The sequence below is a fragment of the Phaethon aethereus genome (genome assembly GCF_964289735.1).
Source record: "Phaethon aethereus genome assembly, chromosome: 1".
Classification (NCBI taxonomy): Eukaryota; Metazoa; Chordata; class Aves; order Phaethontiformes; family Phaethontidae; genus Phaethon; species Phaethon aethereus.
This window is the reverse complement of record NC_138575.1, coordinates 116,368,374-116,395,466: the sequence shown is the minus strand read 5'-3', so window position 1 is coordinate 116,395,466 and position 27,093 is coordinate 116,368,374. Positions and strand designations below refer to the sequence as shown.

General features: G+C 38.6%; 1 protein-coding gene across 1 annotated transcript; it reads right to left on the bottom strand.

Annotated features, from left to right (window-relative positions):
- Window positions 1–27,093, bottom strand: MAP3K7CL (MAP3K7 C-terminal like; the record flags this gene model as incomplete). The annotated part of the gene is made up of 5 exons (XM_082004031.1): window positions 1–181; window positions 8,551–8,666; window positions 17,950–18,008; window positions 26,701–26,809; window positions 27,076–27,093. 5 exons carry the CDS (start codon window positions 27,091–27,093, stop codon window positions 1–3), a joined length of 483 nt encoding a protein of 160 aa, XP_081860157.1.

The window sequence follows — 27,093 nt, the reverse complement described above, 5'->3', positions numbered from 1 at the left end:
TTACGAGGACCCTTGTCTTTTTTGGTACTGTATTCTGAGCTTTTCCAGTTGCTCTACACACTGTGTCTGGGCCAGCTTCAGTGTTCGGTTCTCCTCTGTCAGTTCTGCGTACTCCTTAGCCAGCTGAGCAGCATCCATGCTTTCTTTTTCCACTTGTTCCAGCCTGGCAATCAGCTCCTTTCTGATGATTATGAAAAGAACCCAAAGATTAAAAATGGCAGGATGCAAAAATTTGTTGTCATGTGTTAGATTAAAGATGGACTATAGGTTGTTAAAATGGTATTACCTGAGGTGTTGTGAAATAGAGGCCTAGAAAACTAATTTGTTAGTCTTTCTTTTCCTTTTAGAAGATGAAGTTGTCAGAATCTGTGATAGGTTTGCTGTTCAGCGACCAAACCTGCAAAATGCTGAGGACCTTCAAGTACCTCTAACTTCAGTAGAAGTTGAACATGCAGTTCATGAGGGAGAAACAAGTTCCTGGAGACAGCATGCTAATATTTTGCCCGGAGAATAACAATTTATTTTTTTCTTAATACCAAAGATATTTGAAAGAGAGCGAGGGTTTTCTCGTTTGGTTTGCTAGCTTTGTCAGTAAGTTCTGTGACGTACGCCTGGGTGCCTTTCTCTGCTACAAAGAAAAATTATTTTAGTAAATACTAGGCACGTGAATCTGAACTACATATATTGTTTCTACAACGTGTTTATGCTCAGACATAGCTTAGACACGCTTAGCCCTACTGCTGAGGAAGAGTGATAGAGCTGCAAACCTGACCCCTCCTGGTCTGTCTCAGAGCAGACACAGGAGGATTCAAGCTGTTGCTTCTTTCTGGATGAAATCACACGGTGCCCTGTATTCCCAGGACCTGGAGTCTCCTGTGTAGTATCAGCTGAAATTGCCTCAGCACAAGTTAAGATAAAAGAAGTCTTAAAACAAAACACACTGAAGGCATGACTAACTCACAGGGTATCTAATTGCTCTCCACTTTGTTACCCAGCAGGCTAGCCTGGCCTCTGCTTTTTTTCCCCTTTAAGTCAAATCATTTATTCACTCCAGCTACAGGAAGTCTCTTCTAAAAACTTCTTAGTTCTTTTGATCATACTATCTCAGAGATTAGTTAATCTTTAACTGTTCATAGCCCTGTGACTTTAGTTCTCCGTCATGTCAAAACAATGCTTGTAGAGCATCAGTGGGAAGATGTAGTGCCTTCAAAGTGGATAGCTTTTGCTGCAGTCTTTAAAGCAGCCCCCTTGTCAAGCCAGACCAGTGCTTTCAGACAGGAAATTCCTACAGATCAGTCATTCTATCACCACAGGCCAGAGTATTCATTAAATGATAACATTTCAGTAATTGCTGATCACTTACATTACTTATAGCTGCAAAACTACCACTGAGAGCAGCAAAACTGCAAGCACCTGGCTTTTGAAAAACACTTCTGTCTGGGCGTCTTTTGGGATCAGTTTGATGTTGCTGTGTTTTCACTGCAGTTTTCAGTGATAGCACAGTTTGCCCATGGCTTGTTTATGGTCACAGTTACTACAGTTCAAGGAGTCACAAGTTAGAAGAGACCCCGGCACACTCATTTCTCCCACCTGTGTTTCCCACACCAAAAAAAGGGAACAGTTAGCAGCCATTACAGCAATTTTAAATAATCCAAAAATTACAGTATATAGAAACCCTCCTGTAGCTAAATATGTTGGCTTCGGTTTATACCACTGAGGTAATGCATAGAGGCTATGCTGCAGCACAGCCTCTTCTCTGTCCTTTCACCAGGTGAAAGGTATATTCAATCAGGTCTTGAAGAGAAAACTTCAAGAGTGTATTTTTGTTCAGCAGAATTCTATTAACGTTTGGCACAATACAGTTGTAAAAATTTTAGAAGCAGCAAGCCATTAACAGGTTCATTTCTCATTGCTTGGGCCATGCTACATCAATTTTCAAATTGGCCAAGATGAACTGATCTGGTTAGACGGTTCGATATTCCAGCTCCTATTAATGGCACTATAGGCCACAAAGGAGTAATTGCATGTATGCTTTACAGAATGAGAAATGCATTTAGGAACAATGAGATTTTACAAGTCCAGCAGCTTTAATCACTTCAGTCTCTTAGGGCTTCCTGTAGAAGACTTTCGTCTCCTGGGACCAAAAGAGAGCTTCAGCAATATTTTTTTGTAATTATTCCACTGCTGCAATGCTGGACTGAAGGATTAAATTAAGCTTTTTCAAATTACAGACTGCTGACTCAGAATTCTTCCAAACAAATTAATTCAGAATCATTCTTCTTTACTTCTCTTATGCTTACGAGGCTCTTAAAGGGAGATGCAGTGAACACACTAACAAGTAATCAGCATCTTAAAAGCAGCTCAACGTTTTCCAGGGCAACTTCTAGTACATGTGAAAGAAAGGTACTGACTACTCTATCTGAACTGGAGCCAGGACTGGCATAGACAGGCAGTGTGCAAACTCAGACAGCTCTATTAATGAATGTCAGTCCTGATTGCTAAGATGAGGCTACGTGCAGGCATGGCTTTCATGCTGCTCTCCAGTAATACTCAAGCAGCACAGATAACTTTTTTCTTTCCTTGGGATTTAGCTTCGCTATTAAACAAAATATAAATGCATTAAGCTCAAAATATATTCATTGCTGTAGCCCACACTCCAGGACCGCCCTCGCAGAAAGCAGTTTCGTTGCACTGAGGTAGTAAAATTGCCCACTTCTGAGTCAGCAGAACCAACTTATTCCCTTCCCATCAGGATCAACACCTGTTTACTGGGTAGGGTGATGTTTCAGGCAGATACTGACAGCCTGCCACAGAGATCTAAAATTAGAGTACCAGGGAATTGCTAAATGTTATGAATGGTGTGGTTTACGAAGCTCACAAAAGGATGAGGACAGTAACTAACATTTGCTTCTGATCTAATCCAGCATTTGAACTTAGCTTCCAGAGGTTAAAGAACACCATACTAAGCTCTTGCACCATCTAGCCTTTGTTATGGATGCTTAATAAATAGATCTAGCACTGTGTAATCTGTGTTTTCTGTTAATGGTTACCCCGAGTATAAATATTAACAGCATTGATAAGGTATTTTCTAAAATGGTGCTGAGGTACTTGAAGCTTTGAGACAATCTGTAATGTACACTTTAAGTGTTGTTTTTCAGGGAGGGGTTGGGGTGGAAAGGGAACATGAGTGTGATTTGCATCATAAACCAATAAACCACAAGCTGTACCAGAGCTGGAGAAAACCCCAGCATGGGTCTTAAGGAAATTTTTTCTCTTGTCCTGGCCCCAATGACTGACCACGCGGAGAACAGAGTTCCTTTACAGTAATATTCACAATGAATAAATACCAAGAGAAGTGACAGACGAAGCAGATAAATCTGGAGATAAGTGTATTTCTAGATGGACTGGACTCAAGAAAAACAGCTTCCAGAGTGCAAAGAGGCAGACTTGTCTTTCCCATGTTGTGAATAACGAATTCAGGATCATGCATCTGTGGTACTACACATTTCTTCCCAGCTAACATGTGTCTGTGTGTTCTGGTGGCCATAAGGTCATTTACTCTTCCCATATTTCACATGGCTTTCGCGTCAGGAGGAATCATGAGACCCTGTAAGGTAACCGCTGTCTGAGGAGACTGCCCTTTTGTGCTCAAAGTCTACTAATTAATTTTTAAAACAATGAGACAGCCTGTTTTAATGTAAATGAAAATACATCTTTGATGCCAGCTCATAAAAGGTCAGTAAGTATTCATCACTGCAATAAATAAGGCAAGTTGAGGTTTCTCTTGTATTAAAAAAGCTGTAATTTCCACTATTTGGCAAGAAACATGTATTTTGGATACATGTGAGATGATGAAAAAATCAGGTCTAGAGTGGGAAAATTATTAAGATAAAATGTTGCCTTTATGGTTTACACTAGTCTTTTTCTGCAGTACCTGAAAGTCTGAAGACTACTTGTCTCAACAGTCTTGGGAAAGACACTCCAGAAATAATGTACCTGGAGAAACCATCTGGAACTGAGACCTTAGAAATAGTCCTATGGTCATAAGAGCCTGCTAAAGCATATGGAAGGATCCCACAATATTAAGCAGACATCTCTACTGAATGTCTACTGTAATATGTGTAAAAGAAGGAAAAGAAATCATATCTATGGCAAAGAAAAGGAGTGATCCTAAACCAGGTTGTGGTCAAATTATATTTTCTGGATAGTTATATTAGAATTGTCTAGGGGAGGGAAAAGAGAAAACCAGCCAGTGCTAAGAATATAAGTTATAGCTAGCAACCATGGCAACTCTAATATTTAACTGCATAATCCAGGGTCATTATCTAGTAATAGCAATATAACAACTGCTCAAAATAACCAGCCATCCCATCCCTTTCACCCAAACTTAGATACCCAAAAACATCTGTTATGGAAATACATGTGTGTTTCTGGAACATAAATTAAATTACATTCTGTGACCTAAATGTGGTGTGTTCTCGCTTCCACACCCTTTTCTTTCTTTTTGATCATGTCTCCCATTCCAGAATGATTTTTTCCCCTGTACTACATATTGCTGACATAAATGGGAAGAGTTTGAGTGAAGACAGCAAAGCAAGCTATGATGATTTATATTAGCAAAAAAATCTACTCAAAGTTCTTTTAATTTTTTTTTCAATTTCTTCCTTCCTTTTGTCTTTTTCCTGAGTAACTTCTTTCCCCCTTCTTATTTTCATTGTCCTTTGATCTTCCCTTTTTCAAACCTGCAACTTCCCTTTCTCTCCCATTTCCCATTTTTCTGTGAAATAGTTGTTGCCTTCTCTCCCACTTCTAGCCTAGTACATTCCCTTGCCATTTACATCGCATACAAGAGAAAGGGGCAAATAAGCTCTGTTCCTACCCTGATGAAAGCAACCCTTGTCATTTCACACCACTGCCTTTCTATACTTTGGTCATACTTGATCCTCACACTACAGTGACAGACGAGTCAAGCTAAGCAGAATTAAAAGCCTTTGAAAAGTTGCAAATGAGTAAGTGTTTCTGACTCTTTTAAAATATTGTTATTCAACCTCCTGTTTCTTAAAGATGCCTCCTTTAGAAATATGCCTGCATGTATTATTTCATATATAAAAAGATTACATTGAATTTTGGAGGTTAGAAGAAAAATTCTTTAAAGTAGAATGAATACTATTCCATTTTCTTGTTTTACTAAAAAGCTCCAATACCTGTATGGACATTTATGTCAGGTTAAATTAACATTATTTCTTCCTCCTAGCCAACAGATAAAAAAAATTTCCTCAATCCATTTTCTGCTCTTTTCCTGACAATCATTGTCTTCAGTATTGTGTGTGCACAGTGTGTTACCAGTAGGCACCACAGGTGCAGACACTGCCAGGTGGGACTTGACATTTTAATTCCACAGGTGAGATGATCTGTGGAGAGGAAGTTCAGAGAACTGGCAAGGGCACCATCCAGCAGCACTTCTGGTTGCCTCTGGTAAAAATGTACGCTGAAGAACACCGCACAGATTGTTTGCTCCCATTACAAAGGATGAAACTCTATCTTTGTCCGTTTTATCAAGATAATATTTAACAGAAATATACAATAGATAGCAGGTGTATTAGGCAATTGTGAATCGGCATTTCCATACATTCGAATTCAAATGTAGAAGAAGATAAAGACACCTGCATAGAGGCAAATTTCAGAAAGCTGCAAACAACTCCATCTTTCCAATTTGATTAAAACTGCTTTTGAGGCTAAAAGCTGTGCATCTCATCAGACTGCTTAGAAAATTCAAAGCATCCTTCCATTCTGAGAATGGAATGTTCACTACGCATGCCACCCCAGCCATTGTAATCCACTCTTCTTCCTCTTCATTCAGCATATGCCACCCCATAAACTTCCTTTAACTTTCAAACTGTAACTGTTGAGAATGTTTTTCGATATAAATCAGTGATCACTAGGCCAAAACTCTCTTTTACTTCTTGATTACTCCTTCACCTCCACACTTACACTCCCTTTCTTTCTAGTTTTATATAAAAATCAAGGTTAATGTGTTCAGGTTGTATATGCTTACATGTGTGTAAAGGTATATGTGTCCTCACAACTTTTTAATCCACTTTCCAATTTCAGGTCACAATCAGTTTCTGGAAGGTTTTACAAAAATAGACTGCTACAGAAAGGAAAGACACCCTGGAGGGGAAAGGCAGTATTGTGAGACTTCCTCCAAAATCTACAAAATGGAGAATCTACCTGGAGGGAGGGGTCATAAATAGCTCCCATCTGGAGGAAAAAAGCTTCAGTTGGCACTTGCAGCTTTTTAAACCTCAAAATTAAGTAACCACAGTGCACCAACCTGCCAGAAATTAAGCATCTTCAATGCCAGTGCTTGTAGGACCACTTCTTCAGATAAAGAGATTTGGAAGGTGGCGAAAGGTGCTGCACTGGTATTTGTCACGTTTAGGCATTTCACAGCTACACAGCATGTGAATATCTAGGCCACTAATATCTAGTTAGAAGGCACATAAGAATCACAATAATATAATTCTATTTGCTGCCTTGTTCAGCCACTCTTGTTTTAACATAAGTTTACTGGGGCGTGAAACCTTCTATCCACAGAACAGGTTTAGCAAAGGTAGCAGTGGTGGAAGCTTCCTCATATTGTTCCACTGTTGACGTCACTGGTGGAATGAAGGGAAATGCCAGCCTGAAGCCCCTTAATTCATACAGGATAACCACTGCTGAGAGGATGACTTCTGGGCTCAGGGGTTGATTAGGATAGTTTTGAGCTCAGGTAAACAATTTTATGCATGTACCTGCCATTCCCAAGCAGCAAAATATTTCTAATTCAGCTAGTACCACAGATTCCATAGATAAATGAAAGTGCATTCAAACAGCATTTTTTTTGCATTCTAGTAAAGACAAAAATATATATGTGAGTCTATTTTTCAATGGCTCCAAGCTTACTTCATAAATGTGCATAACTGATTCAGGGATGTGTCAGTAATAATAATGCATTTATATCAGTAGACTCTAGAAACCAAATGATCTAAGGCCACCTTTTTAGTTTATACTTCTAAAGTTAAGCACTTAGGCAACCATTTAATATTTTATATTCAGTTTGGATTTTCAGAGAAGACAGACACACGGTTTCCACTGAGTTCACTTGATTACTAAATATGCATGTAAGCAGCTTGTATTAGACAATCAAATTTGACAAATCATTGCAAAATTATTTGAATTCATTATCTTCTCTACATCTTTTTAAAAACAACACTTACTTTTGATTGGCCAAGTTAAATTAATGATGAATCAAATGCAAACACTGGGACAATGTAGCGTTAATCTCTTCTGGTTATTTTTTCTTCTTTTTAACTTTTGTGCCAATCTGCCAGCAACTGAGTGCCATGCAGGTCCTACAGTGGAAGGGGATTTGTAGTAGGAAACCTCAACTAGTCCCAATACTCTAGGCAAGAACTAACTACATTGTGCCTGTAGCCATCAACCCTGATAACAAGTCTCACTTTCTTACCCTGTGTAGTCTGGATTCAAGGAGATCTTTGGCTATCTTACTTGTAAAACTACTGGATTTCACCAGTTTCTCTCCCATGAGATTGCTTCCGCAGCTGAAGGCTCCCACAGATGCAAGCTTGGCTGAACATGGTCAGCTGTGTGAAGATTGCTATGAAACAGATGCAGTGGTCTACCTTCTACTCAAAGCTCACTCTGCAACAGAGCTATTTTGACCCCTGTTGCTATCTTACAAATTTTTCTATTCAAGCAGAATTTGGAAGAATGATGGTGTGGTCTTCATTTTCACGAGAAGTCTCAGAGATTAGCACTAAGATAACTCTCCCTGAGGAAGGCAACACTGCTTGAATCACCTTCAGTGTGAATGTAAAAATAAAAAAGCATTTGAAAGAGAAAGTTTACTTAGCAGTAACTGTTACTCCTTGGGGTTGGTTGTCTGTTAAAAACTTTCACTATCCGCCCTCTTTCCACGCTCTGAATTTCTTTTTCAGGTTTCTGGTGGAAAGGGACCGAGAGTCACAGAGTGCGCTTTGCCATTTAATAGTCATGCAAAGATGACAGGGGTATCAGTATAGGCCATAGACAAGGAAAAAAAGTCTCCAGCTTATGCACTTTGGATATGAACACCTAAAATGTCAATGCACACAAGACAATGAACCTCACTGTTTACTAATATTGTCAAGTACTCTAAACCAAACTGAGGATCCATTATGCTCTTCATTAAAACGTGTAAATTGGAAAAAAAAATCCCTAAAACTGAAAAGGTGACTTGCACCAGCTGAACTAGATTGTTCTGTGACTTGGAGGCTGTCAATTAAGGTTTTAAGGGATGTCTCTATAACTAAGGGCCCAGAGCTATGACAGCTCTGTGTCCTTAGTGGTCCCAGTTGACCCTATTGACCAATGACCTAACTGTTGTGCTCTACTGTGACCATCAGGCAGAAGTATAAGGTCAGAAACTATCATGTGAAAGCCTCACGTTTAAAACGGGATTTTACAAAGAGAATATACAACAACAAATACTTTAGGAAAGTTACTCACTTTCGTTCTTCCAGCAGAGCAATTTCTTTCTTGACCTCATGGTACTCTTCTGCTATTTTGCAGTGCTGTTTGTACACCTGCATAGATTCCTTAGAGTCATGACAAGGAGGCAGTGGCTTTAAGAAAAGAAGAAGAAAAAAATACATATATACTGCTTTTGAATAAAATATTAGGAAAAAATGCATATTTTGAAAGATGTGGCATTTATTTTAATTCCCATAAGAATACTTAAAGAAATTTTTTTCACCTTAACTGCAGGATATGGCCAAGTACTCCTAGTGATGGCCTTTCATGTAAGGGAAAAAAACACTTCCCTGCGTAAGAACATGCATAAACCTTCAAATCTTGTCAGGATTTTCAGAATTTCTTGTCAACTTTGCAAAGAATCCCTAAAGATTGTTCAAAGAAAGATTTCTCCCTTACCTCCCTCTTTTTCAGCTACAGTTATATAAGCATGCTAAAGTTGATGCATTGGTCAGACCCATAAAATACATGAGTGTGTTTTCACTGCAGAAACTGCAGCACTGAGCAGAAGGGTAATTTAAGTGCAAACAAGCTCTCATTCTCCAATTCTGCAAGATGAGAAGAAAAGACATGGAAAGCTATTGACTAAACAGTCTATTTTTCGTAGATGCAGTGCTTCTTCCAGCTTATTACTAAATGGGGCAGGACCGGGAATTCGGACTCTAAGGCTGGTTCAGCTGGACTTAACAGGATTTTTACTGCTGACTTGAGTGCAGCCAAGATTTCACAATGGGTTCTATCCCAGCAACGCCTCAAGCTGTAAGTAGTTTGCTCAAGATCATACTCAGTTTCTCTGCATCTCGATTTCCTGTAGAAGAAGGGAATATACTTAGTTAACAGAAATGTTATAAGAGTTAAATCAGCTATATTTGCAAAGTTTTTAGAATTAACATTGAGAGGTGCAGGTGAGATTGAGAGTAGAAGGATGAGAGCAATTAAAAAAAAAACCAGATAAAAAAGACACAGTAAAGGCAAAAGCACTGTACCTCCTAACCTAAATACTGACATTATTGCCATAAGATTTTAATTTTTTTTTCAATGCACACTGGAGATAATAAATATGGCAAGTAAAACCACTCTGTCCTGGGATGACTCATACGAATTTCAACCAAGATCTTGAAAATGCAGTTTGGTTAAATGTCAGTGCTTTTTATTCCTTAAAAAGAATGCAACGTAATTCAGGCTTCAGTCTTGACTGTCACATTTTGGCTATAATACTTTCAGGAAGCGTAGTATTTTTAAGTTATTAGCCATGAATCAATTGACTGTACATGAACTCCAAATAGCATGCTTGAGCCACCTGTTTGAAGCAAAAGGAAGCACTTAAAATAGTTCCTTTACTGTCCAGTTAAAGAACATCCAATTGCATTTCACAATATAAGTAGATTATTTTTTATTTCTTGTTGTCCTACTTTGACTGTTCTCTGTAGTATAATATTCCTTCAATGACATGGTTAGGAAAAGAAAAGTACAAGTCTTCGGACTTTTCCTATTTATGATCTTGTAAGCCTTTGCTTTCGGTAAACCTGAAATCTAAACTTTACTAAACATATTCAGAGATAAAGATATAAAATATTTGTATCCAGGAGGCAGGGTAAGTTGGCTTCAGATGTACCCCAATTACAGAGATGTAACTAACGTATGGACCTTGCAAGTACTTGTAGATGGTACATGGTTTCTCACTGAAATTTTGAAACAGGCACTTGTTTTCCATGTTCTGAATGTAAAAATGCTGTGGCAGAATTGTTTCACAGCACGTTGTTTTATTCTCTCTGAGCTTGGAGAATCTGGGACCACAGGGAAAGGGCAGTCCATTACTTGATGAATCTGGTCCCTAGGTAAGGGCTTTTAATTGCATTTCTATGTGGATGAGCAATAGCACCATTCATATAGCCACCCAAATAATAAGCATAAATTTAACAAGACAGAATATAGAAGTCTCAGTGCTCTAATCCAAGAATGTAAGGGTGAGCCAAAGTAGCATCTCTGGTATCTACCAGAGATCAGCAAACAACAAATGCGTCACAATAAAACGATTTTGAGCAGTGCCTGGGGGGAAAGTCCCCAAACAGTGATACTTCAAAAGAAAAAAAACATTGCTTTTGCTTCCAACTTAGTTTCCGCAAATCTATCTGGTTAAAGCAGTTTAAAAATTAAAGCAGCATTTAGTTTCTATATTCCAGCTTCCCACTCAAAAGATATATATAGAGAGCTAAAAATTATCTAGTCATGCTGAGACTTAGTATCTAATTCCCACTTAGAACCAGTTGCTGACTTTCAAACCCCTTCCTATCATTGTTTCCTCTTCAGTGTCATTTTCTCTTACATTGATATTTTATCACTCAAAATAAACTGATAAGATACAATCAGTTTACTAATATTCTGCATCTACAGTGTCCATGAGTAACTGCTGGCCAGTAGGACATGAAACAGGCTTATGCATTCATTGCTTAATAAACACATCTACTGCAATCACAAGGAAAAACGGAGAGATCCAAGTTCTTTGCTGCCCACCAAAAAATGCAAGCCAACACGAAAGCACAGAGACATTATTTTACCCATGTCTAACAGCCTACTTTTTGACACAAACAAGAGCGCAAAGAATTATTGATAACTCTGTTCCCACCAAGAGAAGGGTTTTCAGAAGATGGCAGGGCAAACTCCTGAAAAACAAATGCAGAAACAGAGGCAAAACTTGCTTGTTCCAAAGGGTTAACTCCAACTAGGCAGCAGCTATTTGCATGTATTAACAGATTTCCACAGAAAAGAATACAATAACAGAATAGCAAGTTACTGGACTAGCCCATACTCATCTAAAGGGGAATGGGAGGAACCTGCAAAATCAGCGAGTCCAGTCCCCCGTTATCAGAAGCAAATCCTGCAACTCACGGGCTTGCCCACTTCTGTCTTAGAAAAACTGAAGCCCCTGCCTCAGTTGTAAGACTGTCCCAGAGCCTCATCGAGGGTTAGAAACACTTTTCGCATTTCTAGTTTGGTTTTGCTCAAGAGAGGTTTGTAAAGTTTTTTATTGTGCCAGCACTGTCTTTCATTCTAATGGTGGTTCTTCGTCCTACCTGGTTTACCCCTGAGATGCACTTACAGTGGGCTCTCACATACTTTCCAAGACCTATGTCTCGGTAAAGCCGCATTCCTCTAATTTCCCCCAGCTTATCCAAACAGTCTTTCTCTGCTCCCCGTTCCACCTGGAATAACTTTTTTGAATGGCTGTGGCCAGGCCATGGGAAGTGTTGCAGATGCTACTCTGGTGGCATTCTCATGGCAGAGGAAAAGAACTGGAATTCCCAGTAGAAAGCACTTTTCATCCACGAAGTCTGTATACTCTTTTTTTGGCAAGAGTTTGCTAGTTTACCCAGGTGACTAATTACAACAGGCCTTAATAAAGTTCATTTTGCAGTATATACTTTTTTCACTCAGAAGCCAACAGCCACTCTTTAATTCCTCCTTAGGACAGCCCAAGCTTGTTACTTCCTGAAGTATCTTGCCCACCCATAAATTAATACATATAAAAGCATACCTGCTACATAAGCAAAAAACACCCCTGCCAAAGAAAGTTATATTTAATGGCAACAGTTGCTACTTTTAATCCCACTTATTTCAGGCTTCAGTGTCATCCACCCTCATTTTCCTGCGCTGGCAAAATATGTGCACACAGCACCTCTGATTTTGTTCAAATTGCACAAAGCTAGTGCAAAAGCTACAGTTTTCAGTCATACTAGTGGTCTATCCTACTATGCCTGATTTTCAACAAGGTATGATTTTTCCTTGTATTTTGTTGAATAACTCACTGTGACATCAACCAACTTTCTACAGAATCCAACAAGTAGACACTAAGAGATCCTGTTATAGGCTATTCTGTAACGGCACATATATATGTACATCTTTACAAGACATATGCACTGTTTATTTAGATTTTTATTTGGGATCCAGATATGAAAGATGCTGGAAGATGATATGCAAAGGCAGTTCATGAAGAAACAGAAAGAGGCTGAGCGATTCTGCTTGTTTTTTAAGACTGATTGAAGGAGCTGTTCTAATTAAAATCTTTGCTGGGGGACACCAAAGGACAGTTTTCAGTAATTTTTTTGCTTCACTCACATGACAAAGTGTGTTTTGCCTTGCCATTTGAATATCAGCATTCCATATCCACAAAAGTTGTATAGTTGATAATGTCACCCAAATGTTCAGAAACTTTAAACCAGTTTATTTTTTAATCCACCTTCATTTGTTTGAATTTACTTTTTGATTTTACTGTCAAAAAAAATCAAAACTTTCTTCTGAAAAGGTTGACATTTAAAGAAAAAAATTGTACCATGCAGTTTTGCCAGCTGAGCATGTGGACTCATCTGGAAGGCAGTCTTTAGCACTGGTCTGAGCGGTGTCTCATTTTTTGTAAATTTGGTAATTTGCCAAAATTTTGCACGTGACCCATGTTCATTACATGGCCTTGTGTGCTCTTCCATGATGGAAGAAACCACATTATTCCAAGCAAAAGTGATAGCTGCACATTGCAGCTACTTTTTGTTGTGCAACTGGAACTCTTCAACCAGTTTCAGATATCTAGTCTAGTCTAGTTTTGCTATGAAAGTAAGCGGCTCTCTCCTCCAAACAGTTCAAGTCAACTGGACGAGAGCAATTGAGAGTTTTGCTCTCCTATCCTGGCAGTTTTTTCATTCTTTTCTAACCTTAGTATGATGCTCTGACTTTGTAAACATCCACGTCTTACATAATCTAAGATCACAGTTATCACAGTTATTACAGGAGACTTACCAAGTTCATAGGCAATCAAATCTAATTATAGAGTACCACAGTACTCTAGGAATTCTCTTGGAATTTAATACATATTTAAAAATACAGCATACCCTTTGAAAAGACAGTATACTTTTAAACTTTCTAACATAATTCGTAAGTGTCTAACAAGAGTCTTGGCAGTCAGTAGAAGCAATAGTTCCATTATTAAAGTTCCAGAGTAAACAAGGTTTCTGCTGAACGCTTGTATCACAGGCAAAAACCTGTCCCTTTCATAATATTTTCATTGCTTCTTTTGTATCAACATTTCCCACTAAAGCATGAAAAACTACTCCTTGACTTAACAAACTGATATTATAAATGGTTGGAGCCTTTTTTCTGTTGCAGTAGTTTTACGGTCACCTAACTCCATTGATTTCAACAGATCTGTAATACAAAATACGACATAAAATGCCTCTCTCAAGCTCACAATTCCATGAGAAGAGATGATAAGGAATTACGGAACACCCTGTGCATCTGGATGTGACTTGTGTTCTTCCCTTTTCAGGATCAAACCCCCAGCTGGAATAAAGACTTTGACAGCGAAGAGGGAGATGAACTGAGCAAGTCACAGGAAATGCTGGAACAGGACAGACAGCACACAGGGCATAGTAATGCGGGTACTTAACACTAGATACCTTCCTCTATATTCAGTGACCTAAACAACAGGGCCTTAGATGTAGGTCTCTAAATATAGCAGGTAACCCGTAGTAGAGTGTCTGTCAGAGGGGCCACCACCCACTATGCAGCTAATCAAGGAAGCGTTTTCCAAGGCCCAGTCCAACTTTTACACAAGGCAAAGGTTAACATTTCCCAATAACAAACTGACAAATGTAGCAAGCCTACCCTTGCTGCGCTACCCACCACATCGCTCACACAAGGACCGGCGGGAAATGACACTGAAGCCCAAATAAGCAAATGCTTTAGCCTCATTCAAAGTGTTGCTCATCAGTGGGAAGAGAATAATTTCCAATACCGCAAACAAAAGGAATTGAAAGCAAGAAGTTTATTAGTATGAGATTTGTTTCACTGGTAGCATATCAGGGACTTCTTCATATTTTTTTTTAATAATAAAGCTGCAAAAGAGTCGAGACTTGTCCTGCATATAGCTTAAACTGCTCTGTTCTCATATGTAGGGCTTTTGCTGGTTGACCATACAAGTTTTTCAAGTAAAAAAAAAAAAAAAAAAGCAAAACTTTTGAGTTAGAGAATTTATATTATTTTCTTACAAAGTGCTTCTTGGAATTTCTTACTCTCAGAGTAGTAGAAAAATGTAACATTCAAAAAGGTGATTGGAAAAGACAACATTTTTGTTCTCGACTTAAGCTAGTAGATCAGAACACTAGAGTGATCATTTCTGTTCTTCAGAAAGAAGCCGTTAACTTTCAACTAGGATTGTCCTCTAGTCAGAGTCCTTATAGACAATTACCTATTTGCAGTTAGTCTTCTAGACACACCGTTTCTCCAGCCAACCCTACCTCTACCTCTGTAAAGCTGGCACCGGTGCTTGGACAGCAGGGTTTATTACCCTGTCGGGGGGAGGCTGCGCTGAACTTTGCCCGGCCATCGGATACCAGTGCCCAGGGAGTAGGTATGGTAGGATCGTGGTAGGAAAAGTGGGAACACTAGGTAATTCTGCTCAAACAGCCAAGCGGTCTGCCAGGACCTAACATAGAAGGACAAGGGCTCGAAGCCTAAAACAGAGGTGCAAATTGCTTGGTACTCCGGCTGCGGTCTGCTGCCTGCATGCATAAAATTCTAAGGCTCTGATTTTCCAAGTCACTCGTTGAACTTACATAGCTTTCAAGCTGCTTTCAAAATCCAACCTGAAGATCAGCTGATTTGGCCGGGGTTTTCTGGTTTGTTTTTGAAACAGGTTTCAAAATTTTTCTTGGTATGTTTGAAACCTGGAAAGTTATTACGTTTTTTTGAAGTGCCTATTGTTATATAGCCACCTACCCTGCATTTATAGTTTGCTTCTTTAAATAAAATACAAATGCTCTTGACTGTATTTATGGCATGGTGATGAAAATCTTGTGGCTCTAGATGTGATATTTTTATTTTGAAAATATGTACCAGCAGTCTTACAAATTCAGGCATTTCAGGCTGCTATACCACAGTTGATTAACGGGTTCATTTACATGACACTTCATGTGTGCTGGTTTATACTAGCAATCTTTGGGATAGACAAAGGCATGGATGGAATGACAAGGGACACCACCATTCAGTACTTCTGCAGGTCCTGGTGAAGCCCGTGTTGTTGTAGTTTGCTTCTGTAATATAGGAGCTTCCTGTTTCAAAGCTAGTATGCTTACATTAACATAAAATTCAACCACATGCTATACAGGGCTGATGCACCCTTAGCATTTTGGATTATAGCAATTTTAAAAAGTAATTAATAAGAAAATGTAACTAGGTAAATTATAACTTTGTTACAGTTATTGCTTGTTTGAAATTTTAAAGCAGCATAAACATAATGTTAATTACATTAAATAGTTATAACTTTAAGCTGTGATCCAGATTGACAAAAGCAAGGAAAGTCAAGTTTTCATAGCTAAAGCTAAATGTCCTGTTACCTCTGCATCAGCTCAGAACCCTGTGTTGACTTAACTACCTCTGCTTGAGCATAAAGGCATCTAAATATAAATAAGCACATAGCTTGAAAAACTAGAGGGTGAAGAATTATCACTAATTTTATACTTTTGAGTGGTTGAGTCAGCCAGATAGTCCTCATAAGTTATCCTTTCAACTACCTCTATATTATCAAAAAAAGTTTCTCAAGGATAATAAAAAGAACGTTATCTGAATCAAAGCCTTTGATTGTTTCTTTGAATTTGTTATCATACTGAGATCATGAGAGTAAAAGAATTCTCCTGAAAAAAATGTCAGCTACTTAACAGACCAAGAGGGTGTACTTAGTGGAATTGCTCTAGTGCGTACTTAAAAACTTTTGCTGAAGGGCTATTATTTATCCAGCAGGCTTGAATGCTTCCAGAGGAGCTATTTCAGTCTATCATGAAATTACACATTTACAGTACATTATATGTTCCAGAAATGGGCCATAAAAGTCCTAATAAAAAAATCGTCACTTGGCCTGTAAAGTACCTACATCTAACACTAGTAATTTTGTTTTTATGTACCAATAGCAGTAATGGTAATCATACTTAGCTCTTTTAGAGCAGTCTTCACCTACTGATGTCAATACTCTCTAATAAAAAAGGTAAAAATTATTAACCTCACTTCAGAGACGAGCAGAGGGATGCAGCAACTCCTGCACGACCACACAATGTGTCACTGACAGAGTGGGAAACAGAAAGCAGGTTCTTTACTTTCAATTCAGTGCTTCAGCCACAAAACTATATTGCTTTTCTCAAATTAAATTCTTCTGAGGGAAAAAAATATCAATCATCTTCGCTGTACTGGAAGATCAGTGGAATAAAGAGGCCAACATATTGCCCTGTTCCTTTCAGCCCAAATCTCAAGTTGCTATTAATTCCTTTAATCTTTCCTAGTTATGCCTGAGGAACCTGCCCCTGTTCTCAGCATTAGGGGATAGAGAAAGAAGAGTCCCTGTCATCCTCCAGTTACCCTTTCAATGAGAGCAGCAGGAGAGAAAAGTCAGCCCTTTAAGTCAGCAGCCCTCCAGTGTTGTCTCACTAGTTGATGGGGACAGGAAGGATGACATCATTGGACAACACAGGCTGCTAATGCCTTTCTCAATTTACACTCAGGAAACAACTGCCTTCATATTGAAATATCAGAGGAAGTCTAAATGCTCCTGGGAAACAGATGATCTGGAGTAGTTTACAAAAGCCAACAAACACTCCAGAACCGCCACAGAGGAAAGGGAAATAATCCCTGGATACAGAGCTGACTCTGTGCCTGCTGAACCATGGAATTGCCATGAACTGCCATCTGGTTGTCCAGTGTATCGGGGCTCCATTGTGCCACGCTGACAAATCGGACTGGTCACAAAAAGATTCACCACTGTTATCCCATGCTGTCTGCAAGACACCTGCTAGGGCAACCGTTAGGGTTGCTGGCTATGCAGCATGAACTAGGGTACCTTTGAGGAGGCTCTCATCAATCCTGATGACTGGCTTCAGTTACCCAAGATTACAGATAAGATGGCACTACAGAATATACCTTTGCATTCTCTTGGAATGCTTCGGAGAAAACTGATCATACTAGTCTTAGCACAGCCTGTAGGCATGAGAATGTAGTAACTGGCTCATTCCTTCTCCCATCAAAACCACAAGAACTCTCTTCATTTGCAGTGCAGCAGTATGTGCTGTATTTTGAACAGGAATTGTAGAAAAAAGATTTAAAAGCAAGTGAGATTGTTAAAATAGTAATTTCCCTGCAATTGGATTAAAAATATCGAAACAATTTTTCTGCAGCTCTCGAAAAGACAATGTTTTCTTCTACGGAAATATACAGTCTTATTAAACGTTAATAGGCTAGAGAAGCACCACTGAAAAATTTCACCTTAGTGTAACAAACAGAGTTTTTTTATCATGACAAAACTAGTGAATGTGCAGTAGGACTGTAGTTTAAAAAAAAGTTTACCTGCAGCTGCTGATCTAGTTCTGGAAATGCCAAAGGGAAGTTTTCAGAAGAAGCATCATCTAAAAGGTAAACATGATGTTAAAAGTCAATGTTTATCAAAAAGAGCATTTGAGATGATCTGTTTAATGTAGTTCGACACTGCATATATTCACAATAATATCGTGATCCTGCAAATACCTCCGCATTTGCTTATCTTTCTACACACGAGACACCGTAATAGACTCCTTGAAAACACCAGTGGGTTGGCAATGAGAAAATGTTTAAGTGCTGGAAAGACAGAAAGCCTATTTTGTATTGCAGTGATTAAGAAATAAAACAAAGCCAGTTAGAGCAGTAGAACATGTGATAATTTAATAAAAACAATAAAGACAAGCAATCTTTCTTCCTGAGCTCTCCATTACACTGCAAAGTAAAGAACCTTCCAAGGACAGCATCCTTACTACCTAAGAGTTCATTACTTGAACGAAGGGAAAGCTCTCTTCCCCATCGCAATACAATGACTTACCAGGGGTAAACCAGCAATAACAGAAATCTTTTCTCCCACCACCCAAAGGCAACACAAACCAGCCTGGCAACCCTGGAACTAGAAGACTCTTACCTCCACAGATGTGATTAGAACGGGGAAGACACCAAACATTGCTCTGTACTGGAAAGAAATTTCTTCGCTCTAACCTGTAGATAACAATCCTTACGGGATTACTTCATTCATGGGAACAAGCCAAACTGTGTTTTTATTTATTTCTTTATTTTTAGTACAGGCTTCCAGCAAAGGTGGGACAGACTGTGGCAGTTACGTCACTGTTGTGATGTGGACACCTGCCCACTAGTAGCTGGACTGAGATCAGAAATATGAATCATACTTGGTAGCGTCACAGCTAGCCGCTGCAATATTTCTTTCTCACTGACTTTCACACTATCAGTTTTGCATTGGATTGTGATGACTGTTTATGCATCTTACTGCAGGTTACGGGAGGTGAAGAGAAGGTTACTATTAGCTAGCTTACAGAGTCAGTTATTTGTAATGTGTCAAAATTAAACAAGGATGGCTCTCATAGGAGAAAATTGCTAACATAGGTCAGATCCCGCAACCTGCTCTATGTTGGCAGCCTTGCACACTACAACAAAACCCCAACAAGATTAAGAGGACCACATATCGAAGCAGGATTCTGAATATTCTTAAAGAGTAGAGACTATGATTTAAATTATGTGTCAAATATTTGTTATCTCTTTATCCTGCCCTCAGTCGTCATACAGCAAAGCAGGTTAGGGCAAAAAAGTAAAATAAGTCACTTTGTCCTATGAAGAATAAACATACTGGCTAACATACAGTCAGAGCCTTACTTTAACTAACATAGCTAGAGCTGGGCACCTCCAGGAAGGGATGCCCAGGGGAGATAAAAAAATACAGTGATACAGAGGGCAAAAGCAAAAGCTTGTGAACTTCCTCAGGAAACAAAGTGAAGTTCTATACTTTAATGAGGTAGAGGTCTTGCTAGTATTATCAAAAAGTCACACCCGCACCCCCCAACTTCATTTTTCACACCATGGCCCGAACATGTCCATTCTAGAAAATACTGAAATTGCTTTAATTATATAGAATTGTATCAGGTTGATATGCAAGTGTTTACCTTTAATTTGCTGTTGCTTTCTTGTACAATATTTAAAAATAGACTAATATTCTAAAAGAAGAAAGATGAATCATATGGCAAGGCTAAAAGGAAGGGTGGAATAGGACTCAGTCTGACTAGGGGTACAGCTGCTCTACAAATATTTGGCTGAATAGCTGTTAAATATTCTGACAGAGATATTGGACCAGAGTCGGGGACAGCAGTTAAGCTGCTATTTGTTTTGACAATTTCAGCAGTACAATCTTGGGTGCAGCAGCTTTAAGGAAGGACCTCGAACAATTTTAACTTAAGAAAAACATAGCAAAAGTAACCCCAAGAATTTTAAAAAACATCAGCCAATAATTACTTTCTCACTGCATCAGATATTAATAAGAAAAAAAAAAATAATGTAGTGTCAGAATATTAGAAAAGATATTGGATTATCTTCAGTGAAGAACCAGTTAAAAAAAGTTTGGAAATACTTTAAAAATGATAGAGTAGAGAGAGAAATTACTATAGAGGAAATCCTTTCAATAAACAGATGTTCCCTGCTTATTTTTTGAACTCAAGTGACTGAGTCAATGGTACTAAAAATAGAACATATTGGTATCCTAACCATTATGGCATACCATAGTACATTTTATAATGGGCCTGCCCTAGCATCTATTGAACAGCTGCTAGGGTTTTTTTTAGTTATGCTAGTTTAAGACTTGTTTAAATCATCATCTGATGTGCAGAACATCATCAGGAAAAGTTAGGGACTTCGGGGGTTTGAAATTAATCTGAGTTCCTAATTCTCTTAGGCTCCTCTGAAACTTTCAGCTGAAGTATTTAGTTTATAAAAATTAACAGAAAACCTCACAGCTAACTGCAATCTTGTTTACCACAAAAATAACAAAAAAAGCTTTCCCCACAGCTTCCCGTGAAATAAATTACTGCATCGGGTCAGTCTGTATTTCACTGTTGTCAAACTAACAACAACAACAATAGCAACAAAAATCCCTTGGTAAAAACTAAACACATTTAGATTTCACAGCAGTCATTTGCCTCCTAAAACATTTTTGAGGATGTTTTCAGAAAGTCATGAGGAAAGATATAAACTCTTGCATTTTCTTCCAAAAGAATCACTATTGCCCTTATAAGTTTGAATACTGGATGTTATGCAGGAGATCAGACAAAATTACATTGGCTTCTAGCCTTAAAAAATCTATGACTGAAAATCAGAAGCACTGAAAATGTCTGAAATGTCAAAGAAAATATTTTGAAGATCAAAATGCTCTCATAACTATCTCATCTGTCTGTATTTGTTCTTTTCTATTCTACATCTCCTTAACTAGACAACAGAATTCAGAAATATCTTTCTCCTTTTCTCAATTTATTATCAATATTTAATGAGTGACTAGATTGTTCTAAGGAATCACTGATATAATCAAAGACCCGCTTTATAATAAAGTTAGTAGCTTTTCTGTACCACAAAACCCTGAAAATGACTAGGCTGATTCCTCACCAGATACAAACAGCACCTCACCCCTGTGGTCACTATTTTACTGCTCCCTTCCCTGTCACTTGTAAAGAAAAAGGATTTATAATTCAAAATGATTGTTGAAAACATGTTTTGTTTAAAAATAAAAATACAAAAAATCAGAGACTGCAACTTGCTGCACCTGAAAATGAGTCAAGATTCTGGTCAGAAGAAAATAAGAAAGGAGCAAAAACATACGCATGAATATTATGGCCATCCCAGCAAACTCAGCAGCACTAACCTGTCACGGGAAAGGGCCAGATCAGGAACTTCATCACAGCCACCTAAGTTAAAGGATCTGTTGCATGCTTCCTAAATGAGCAGCACTTCCTGATTTCCCATAGATCCCGGAACTAATTTTGAAGGTCTACATTTAAAAGTGCACTAAAGACCTGTACCCTGATTAAAAGATGCACTCTCTGCAGACACAGTTGATGGTTTTTTAACCAAAGACTTGGTTCATGTGTATGGAATAGTTTAACTTTCATGTTTATTTCATTAGGTTCATACATTTGCTGTGCTTGTTGCTGAAAACTCATAACAGAGAGCATCTGAGGGAGGGTCTCCGGGGAAATCACTTCCTCCTTTTGCTTTCCATTAGCTGGGCCAAGACGAAGTACCCTATGTCAGAGCCAGGTCTCTGGCCATTCCTACGGCAAAACTGACAATATAACTAAAGAACAAGCTCCCTAAGCATGCTGCCCAGCCAACGCACCTTCATGCTGAAATGGCATGATGGACAGCTTTGTGTGAGTGCAGCAAGGCTAAGCTGCTCAACCTTCACTGTCCAGGCAAGCTCTTGTCTCTCTGTTGATACTGCCTATTAATACAAACGTGAGATAGGCTTCTAATGTGTGGTACAGAGATCCACACAAGCCACCTGATTTAGAAGGCTGAAGTGTATTAAGACTGATTGTCCTCATACAAAAGGCTTACTACTTATCAGTGATGTCTTGATGCATTCGGCGCCCTGATATATGCTGACATGGCACGTTTGAGAATGAATCATGCTTTCTGAAAAGCTTTGCTTATTTAATCACGTTCTGGCCATCTGCAGATTGCAATGGCCCAGACCTCCATTATGTAGATGAACGAGTGAAACCCCTCACACTTCACTGCCTGACTGACACAACGTCTGGTACAATGAAGCGTAACACCCCAGTCGCTTCCTACATGGCTGCTCCATTTAGATGAACTGGGGGCTATGGGTAGTAGTTCATGAATAAATACTTTAGAGAACAACATCCGATTTACGTGCAGTATAAACTCACAAATTACAGTTTCTCTAGGATCTTCACAAAGACAGAATTGGAACATAAAAATTTAGATGTGTTGAAAGCACATTAAGGTTGCTAAATCAAGCACTCGAAATTTAGGAAATGCCAGTCACAGCTCTGCTTCCTTGAGTAACTGAGTTATGATCCAGTCTTTAATTATACAATCAGGTACTATTTTCTTCTCCTACATGCGTGGGCAAGTGTATTCAGATCTCTTCCTCTTAAATTAAAGAATTAAATTGGTAACATAAGTAGGCTGTTATCCTGTAAGCGGATCAGCCCTTACACAGGAGAAGTGCTCAAACTCAACTGCAAGCACTGCAACTCGCAGTGGGGCAACACTGGCAAACTGTGTATCGGGGTCCAGTCTTGGCCCTAGGAGGGCAGTGAGGTGCAGCAGCTCCAGCCCTGGTTACTGACCGACAAGCATAGACTCATCGAATTTGTCCTGGAAGGCTGTGTGGCTAAGTGACTGCGACTTGGCACTGCTGCGTGAAGCTCCTGGGCTTCTATTCACAGCCCTGCTTGACGTGACCTTACACAACCTTGCAGTTACCTCACTCATAAAACAGGGGGGAATGGTCACTGCCTGACCCAGGAATAGGCTATGAAGGCTTGCTCAATAATAAGAGTTGTGGACCTTCCAAGAATAGAAACGGACCATAACAGAAGAGATAGGAGCAAACCCTCCTACTCCATATTACCTTCACCTAAGCCTAAAGCATCCTCTGATCAATGCACAAACACTCTCTTTCTGAGGGTATCTTGCCTAAGTTCCTGTCTAACTTGCCAAAGATCAAGCCACTTACTTGTGAGCGGGGTGTAGTTTTAGGAAACTAGCTTTGTATATTTTAGGAATCCCCACTGGTTTTCAACCAGTACATTATCTGCTGGAAAGCCTCTGTTGCCATTACAACCAAAATGAGGATGAAGTAGGGATTTGAAAGTTGCTATTGAAGAAGCAACCATTGCAAAACAGTCTTGCATGATCAACTATAGAAGCAAAAAAATCTTCATGGTCACTAGGATAACAGAGGCATACAGAGGAGTATTCATTCATTTACTAGGCTTGCAGAAATATTCCACTGTTCCACTGCCTCTCAGTTTCATTAGAAGTTGTATATTTTGCCTTCGTTATCAGTGAATTTTCTGGATAGTGCTATCAGAGGTCGCCTAATTTCAAGCAAGAAATTACTAATAATTTCAAAACCAGTCATTTATCACCACATGTCACTAGCAGAACTTTTCAGCTAGATTCAAGCTTTTATTCTAGGAGAGAAGAGAGTGAAGAGATGTTTACCTATAAACCTTCCCGTAGAACTATTAGACAAAAGAAATTCACTCATCTAAAATTAATAAAGCTCCTGTTACAATCATTCTATCTTAATATGTTTAGTAAATAAGAGTTAATAACACAAATTAGGACATATTGAATTTCATTGGTTTAATTAAATTGTTATTGATAAACTACAATGAACTTTCTATTTGGGAACACTTATTTAAATTTTGGAACTCCATATTCAGTTTAACTCGCATTAGTTTCCAAGTGATATAAGATAGGCTGAAATAATGTTTCAAATTAATTTAAAACAGTACCTTAAGTCAAACTGGTGCAATATGGTGTGCAGACACACCCTGAGAAACCTATGTTTGATGCCAGCTTAGCGAACTTGAGTAAAAGAGCCAAACATAGATATCTATATATACAGGAATAAGAGATACACAATAAAACTGTCATCTTATATAGCACCTGCTGATGGGCTGCTCCTGAGACTTTTAAGGAACGGGTTAGCCTACTTTCACATCAAAAATACTGCACAACGCTGGTCAGGATTTCAGTCATCAGGTGTTGACTGACAAATAATATAAACACAGTTAAATTATTTCTTGTACAATCAAGATAAGCCAGCTCTGGTCTTGTAGGTCAGTTAACATGAAGTAATCTTTTCTCATGAGTTGAGAGCAGTTTCTCCTTTCGCTGCTCCTCACACCCAGAGCTTGGTTACAATCCTAGCCAGTGAGATAATCACCACCCAGAAGAAACATTCCATTTCCCCTTTTTATATCTAGTTATGTTGCCAGTTCCTCCTAGTAAGCAGTTGTACAGCCCCCGGAAGGAGAATGCAGCCTTTCTTGGTGAAATCTGTCACTGTGCCTTTCAAGTGAGGTAAAATTTAAGGAAAAGCTTAAGTCAGAAGATTCCCTCACCACTTAGCCCTGCTGAAGACCTTTTCGTATATACCCTAGCAGTACACAAGCCTCACCTGATGCTTTACTGTCACACTTACAGCAGGTAACTCCTGTTTGAACTGAAATCACATATCCTTGTCAAGGAAAAAAAAAGAGTAAAGAAATATCAAAAAATAAGGAGGAAAAAAAAGCCAAGTATGGAATACCTAAAGGTCTATCTGTTAAATTTTTTTTGCAGCTCATCTTAAAAAAAAAAAAAGTTAAATACTTATTTGTACTCTCTTGATTCAACTACGGTTTGCTGGAAATTTTCAGACCTTTTCAAACCAAATATAAGTTTATGTCTTTTGCCTTTTTAAAATATATCAAATATAATAACCATGTTCAGGCTTACCACTAAGAGCAAGAGTGGAACTCTTGGGACGTGATAAAACAGTAAGCTGGTTAGACCTCCTGGTAACCCCCAAAGGGATGTGATGCAGACGAGAACTCATTTTCCTGGTTGCTGTTTAGTTTTATCAGTACTCCGAGAGATTCTGGATTGCATACTGCAGGAACACTCGTGTATATACAATATAGGACTCAAAATTATGGGAAAAAATCTAACAAAATGTAGCAGAAAAAGATTACCTTTCTGTAACTGAGTTTATTTCTCTAAATGTTAAGACAGAGGCTGGAACTATTAGCAGGATAGAAAAGTAAAAAATAAAATATGATGCAATGTTAAGGAAGTTAGGCTTCCTGCCTTTCATGTCCTCTTCTTCCAAGCTATTCACAACCTTGTCATTTCCTACTGCCGTCTCCTGTCACAAACCACTCTACCCTCTTTGATTTTCCCATGGTCTCAGCTTTCCCTGACTTGTTTTCAGTGTCTCACATAAGCATTCTTTTTCCACAATTCGTAAGAACACTCCCCGTTATTTACATCTCTCCTCAAGACCTATCTTTGCCATAATTCTTGTAAGAAATTTACCGTGTTACTGTATCTTGAGACATGAGAATGATTCCTTATTACTTTCTGTAATAAAAATGTAATTACCAGATTATTTTAATGTATGAAAAAAGGGCACATAAATAGCCACATGTACTTCTTTGTATTCCATGTCCCAACCTTTCTGCATCACTAATCTTTACGAGATGAAAGTTACGTGCAATAATATATGAAGATGTTTGTTTTTAAATTCCCTTGCTTAGGGAATGAGATTCTATATCAGGCTTCTAGCTGCAATTAATATTACACAACAATTAGCTAGGAAAGATAAAGCATATTCTAAAATATTTTTAAAATAAGAAAATTATACTCAAGCTGAGACTCTATTCACACAAAACTCAGGAAGCAGCCTCACACGTTAACCTACAATGCATACCGTCCCATAAAGCATTCATCAGCAGTGGGTTTCACTTGTCGTTATCAAAGACCCTTCTGTTTCATGCCGTAAACACATCTGAACCTTGACTCCAGACACTCACCTTCAGCAACAGCACAGACAACTTTTTTGGGGATGCTTCCCAGCTTATGATCTACTTTATTCCATTCTGACTTTTACTGTTTGGCAACAGCTCTCTAAAGCTTAATAATATTTAAGGTGCAAAGTAATAATATTCATCTATTCCAAAGACCAAAGTGTCCACGCATGTACAGGATATGTTTGGGGAAATTAATGGTCAATCAGCACTAGCTGGCAGGATAAACATCAATGAAATTTCTGCTGCTTTCTCAAGGAACATGCCATGTGGGGCATCCGTTTCCTGAAACCTTTCACCAAGCTGGGCATGTGCGGCACTTTCCAACCTTCCTGCTGAAGGGAAAGTCTCTTCCTGCTCTAGCCTCATCCTCAGCACAAAATGTCCTTTTACTTTTCTTGTTTTAAGATTCCTTAAAATCAGACATACTGTGTATGCAAGTAGATTCAGGAGTTAATTACAGTCCTAAGTATATTCCACAAACTACTGAAATAAAGCTAAGATCTAAACTGTCAGTCTAGTGGTTTTAGTCTAATGAAATTGTTAATAGAAATATTAACACATGGTGTCGCTCGGGAAAAAAATACAGCCATAACACTGGACTTCATTTGATACTGTAAACATTGGTAAGAACATGTAAAATTTAAAAGCAACTATTTCATTGTGGTTTACTCCATAAATTAAACTGTACCTGGGGAGTCATTCAGGCTGAAGGCAATTCGTACTGGCTTATCAGCAGGTACCCTGGCGGTGGTGATCATGTGGGCACTTGAGTCAATGCTTTTACTTGTTTGTTCCAGCTGCAATAACACAAAAAATATATTTTATTACAGAGCATGTGACACCATTCAACAAATGAGTTTTAATGCGTTTCATGCATTCACAGCTACCTTTCTCATTCTAGCTAAGCAACGTTTAGAATCCAAGTCATTTGAGCGCCATTTGAGCGCCATTTCACTTTTCCATTTAAAAAGAGTTTAAGTGAAATTCAGTGCAGAGACTGCCTTTCTTTCGCTATTTACAGATTAGAAAGAACAATGGCAAAGGAAGCTTCCCCTCTCCTCACCTGCTTGCTCCCCGCCAT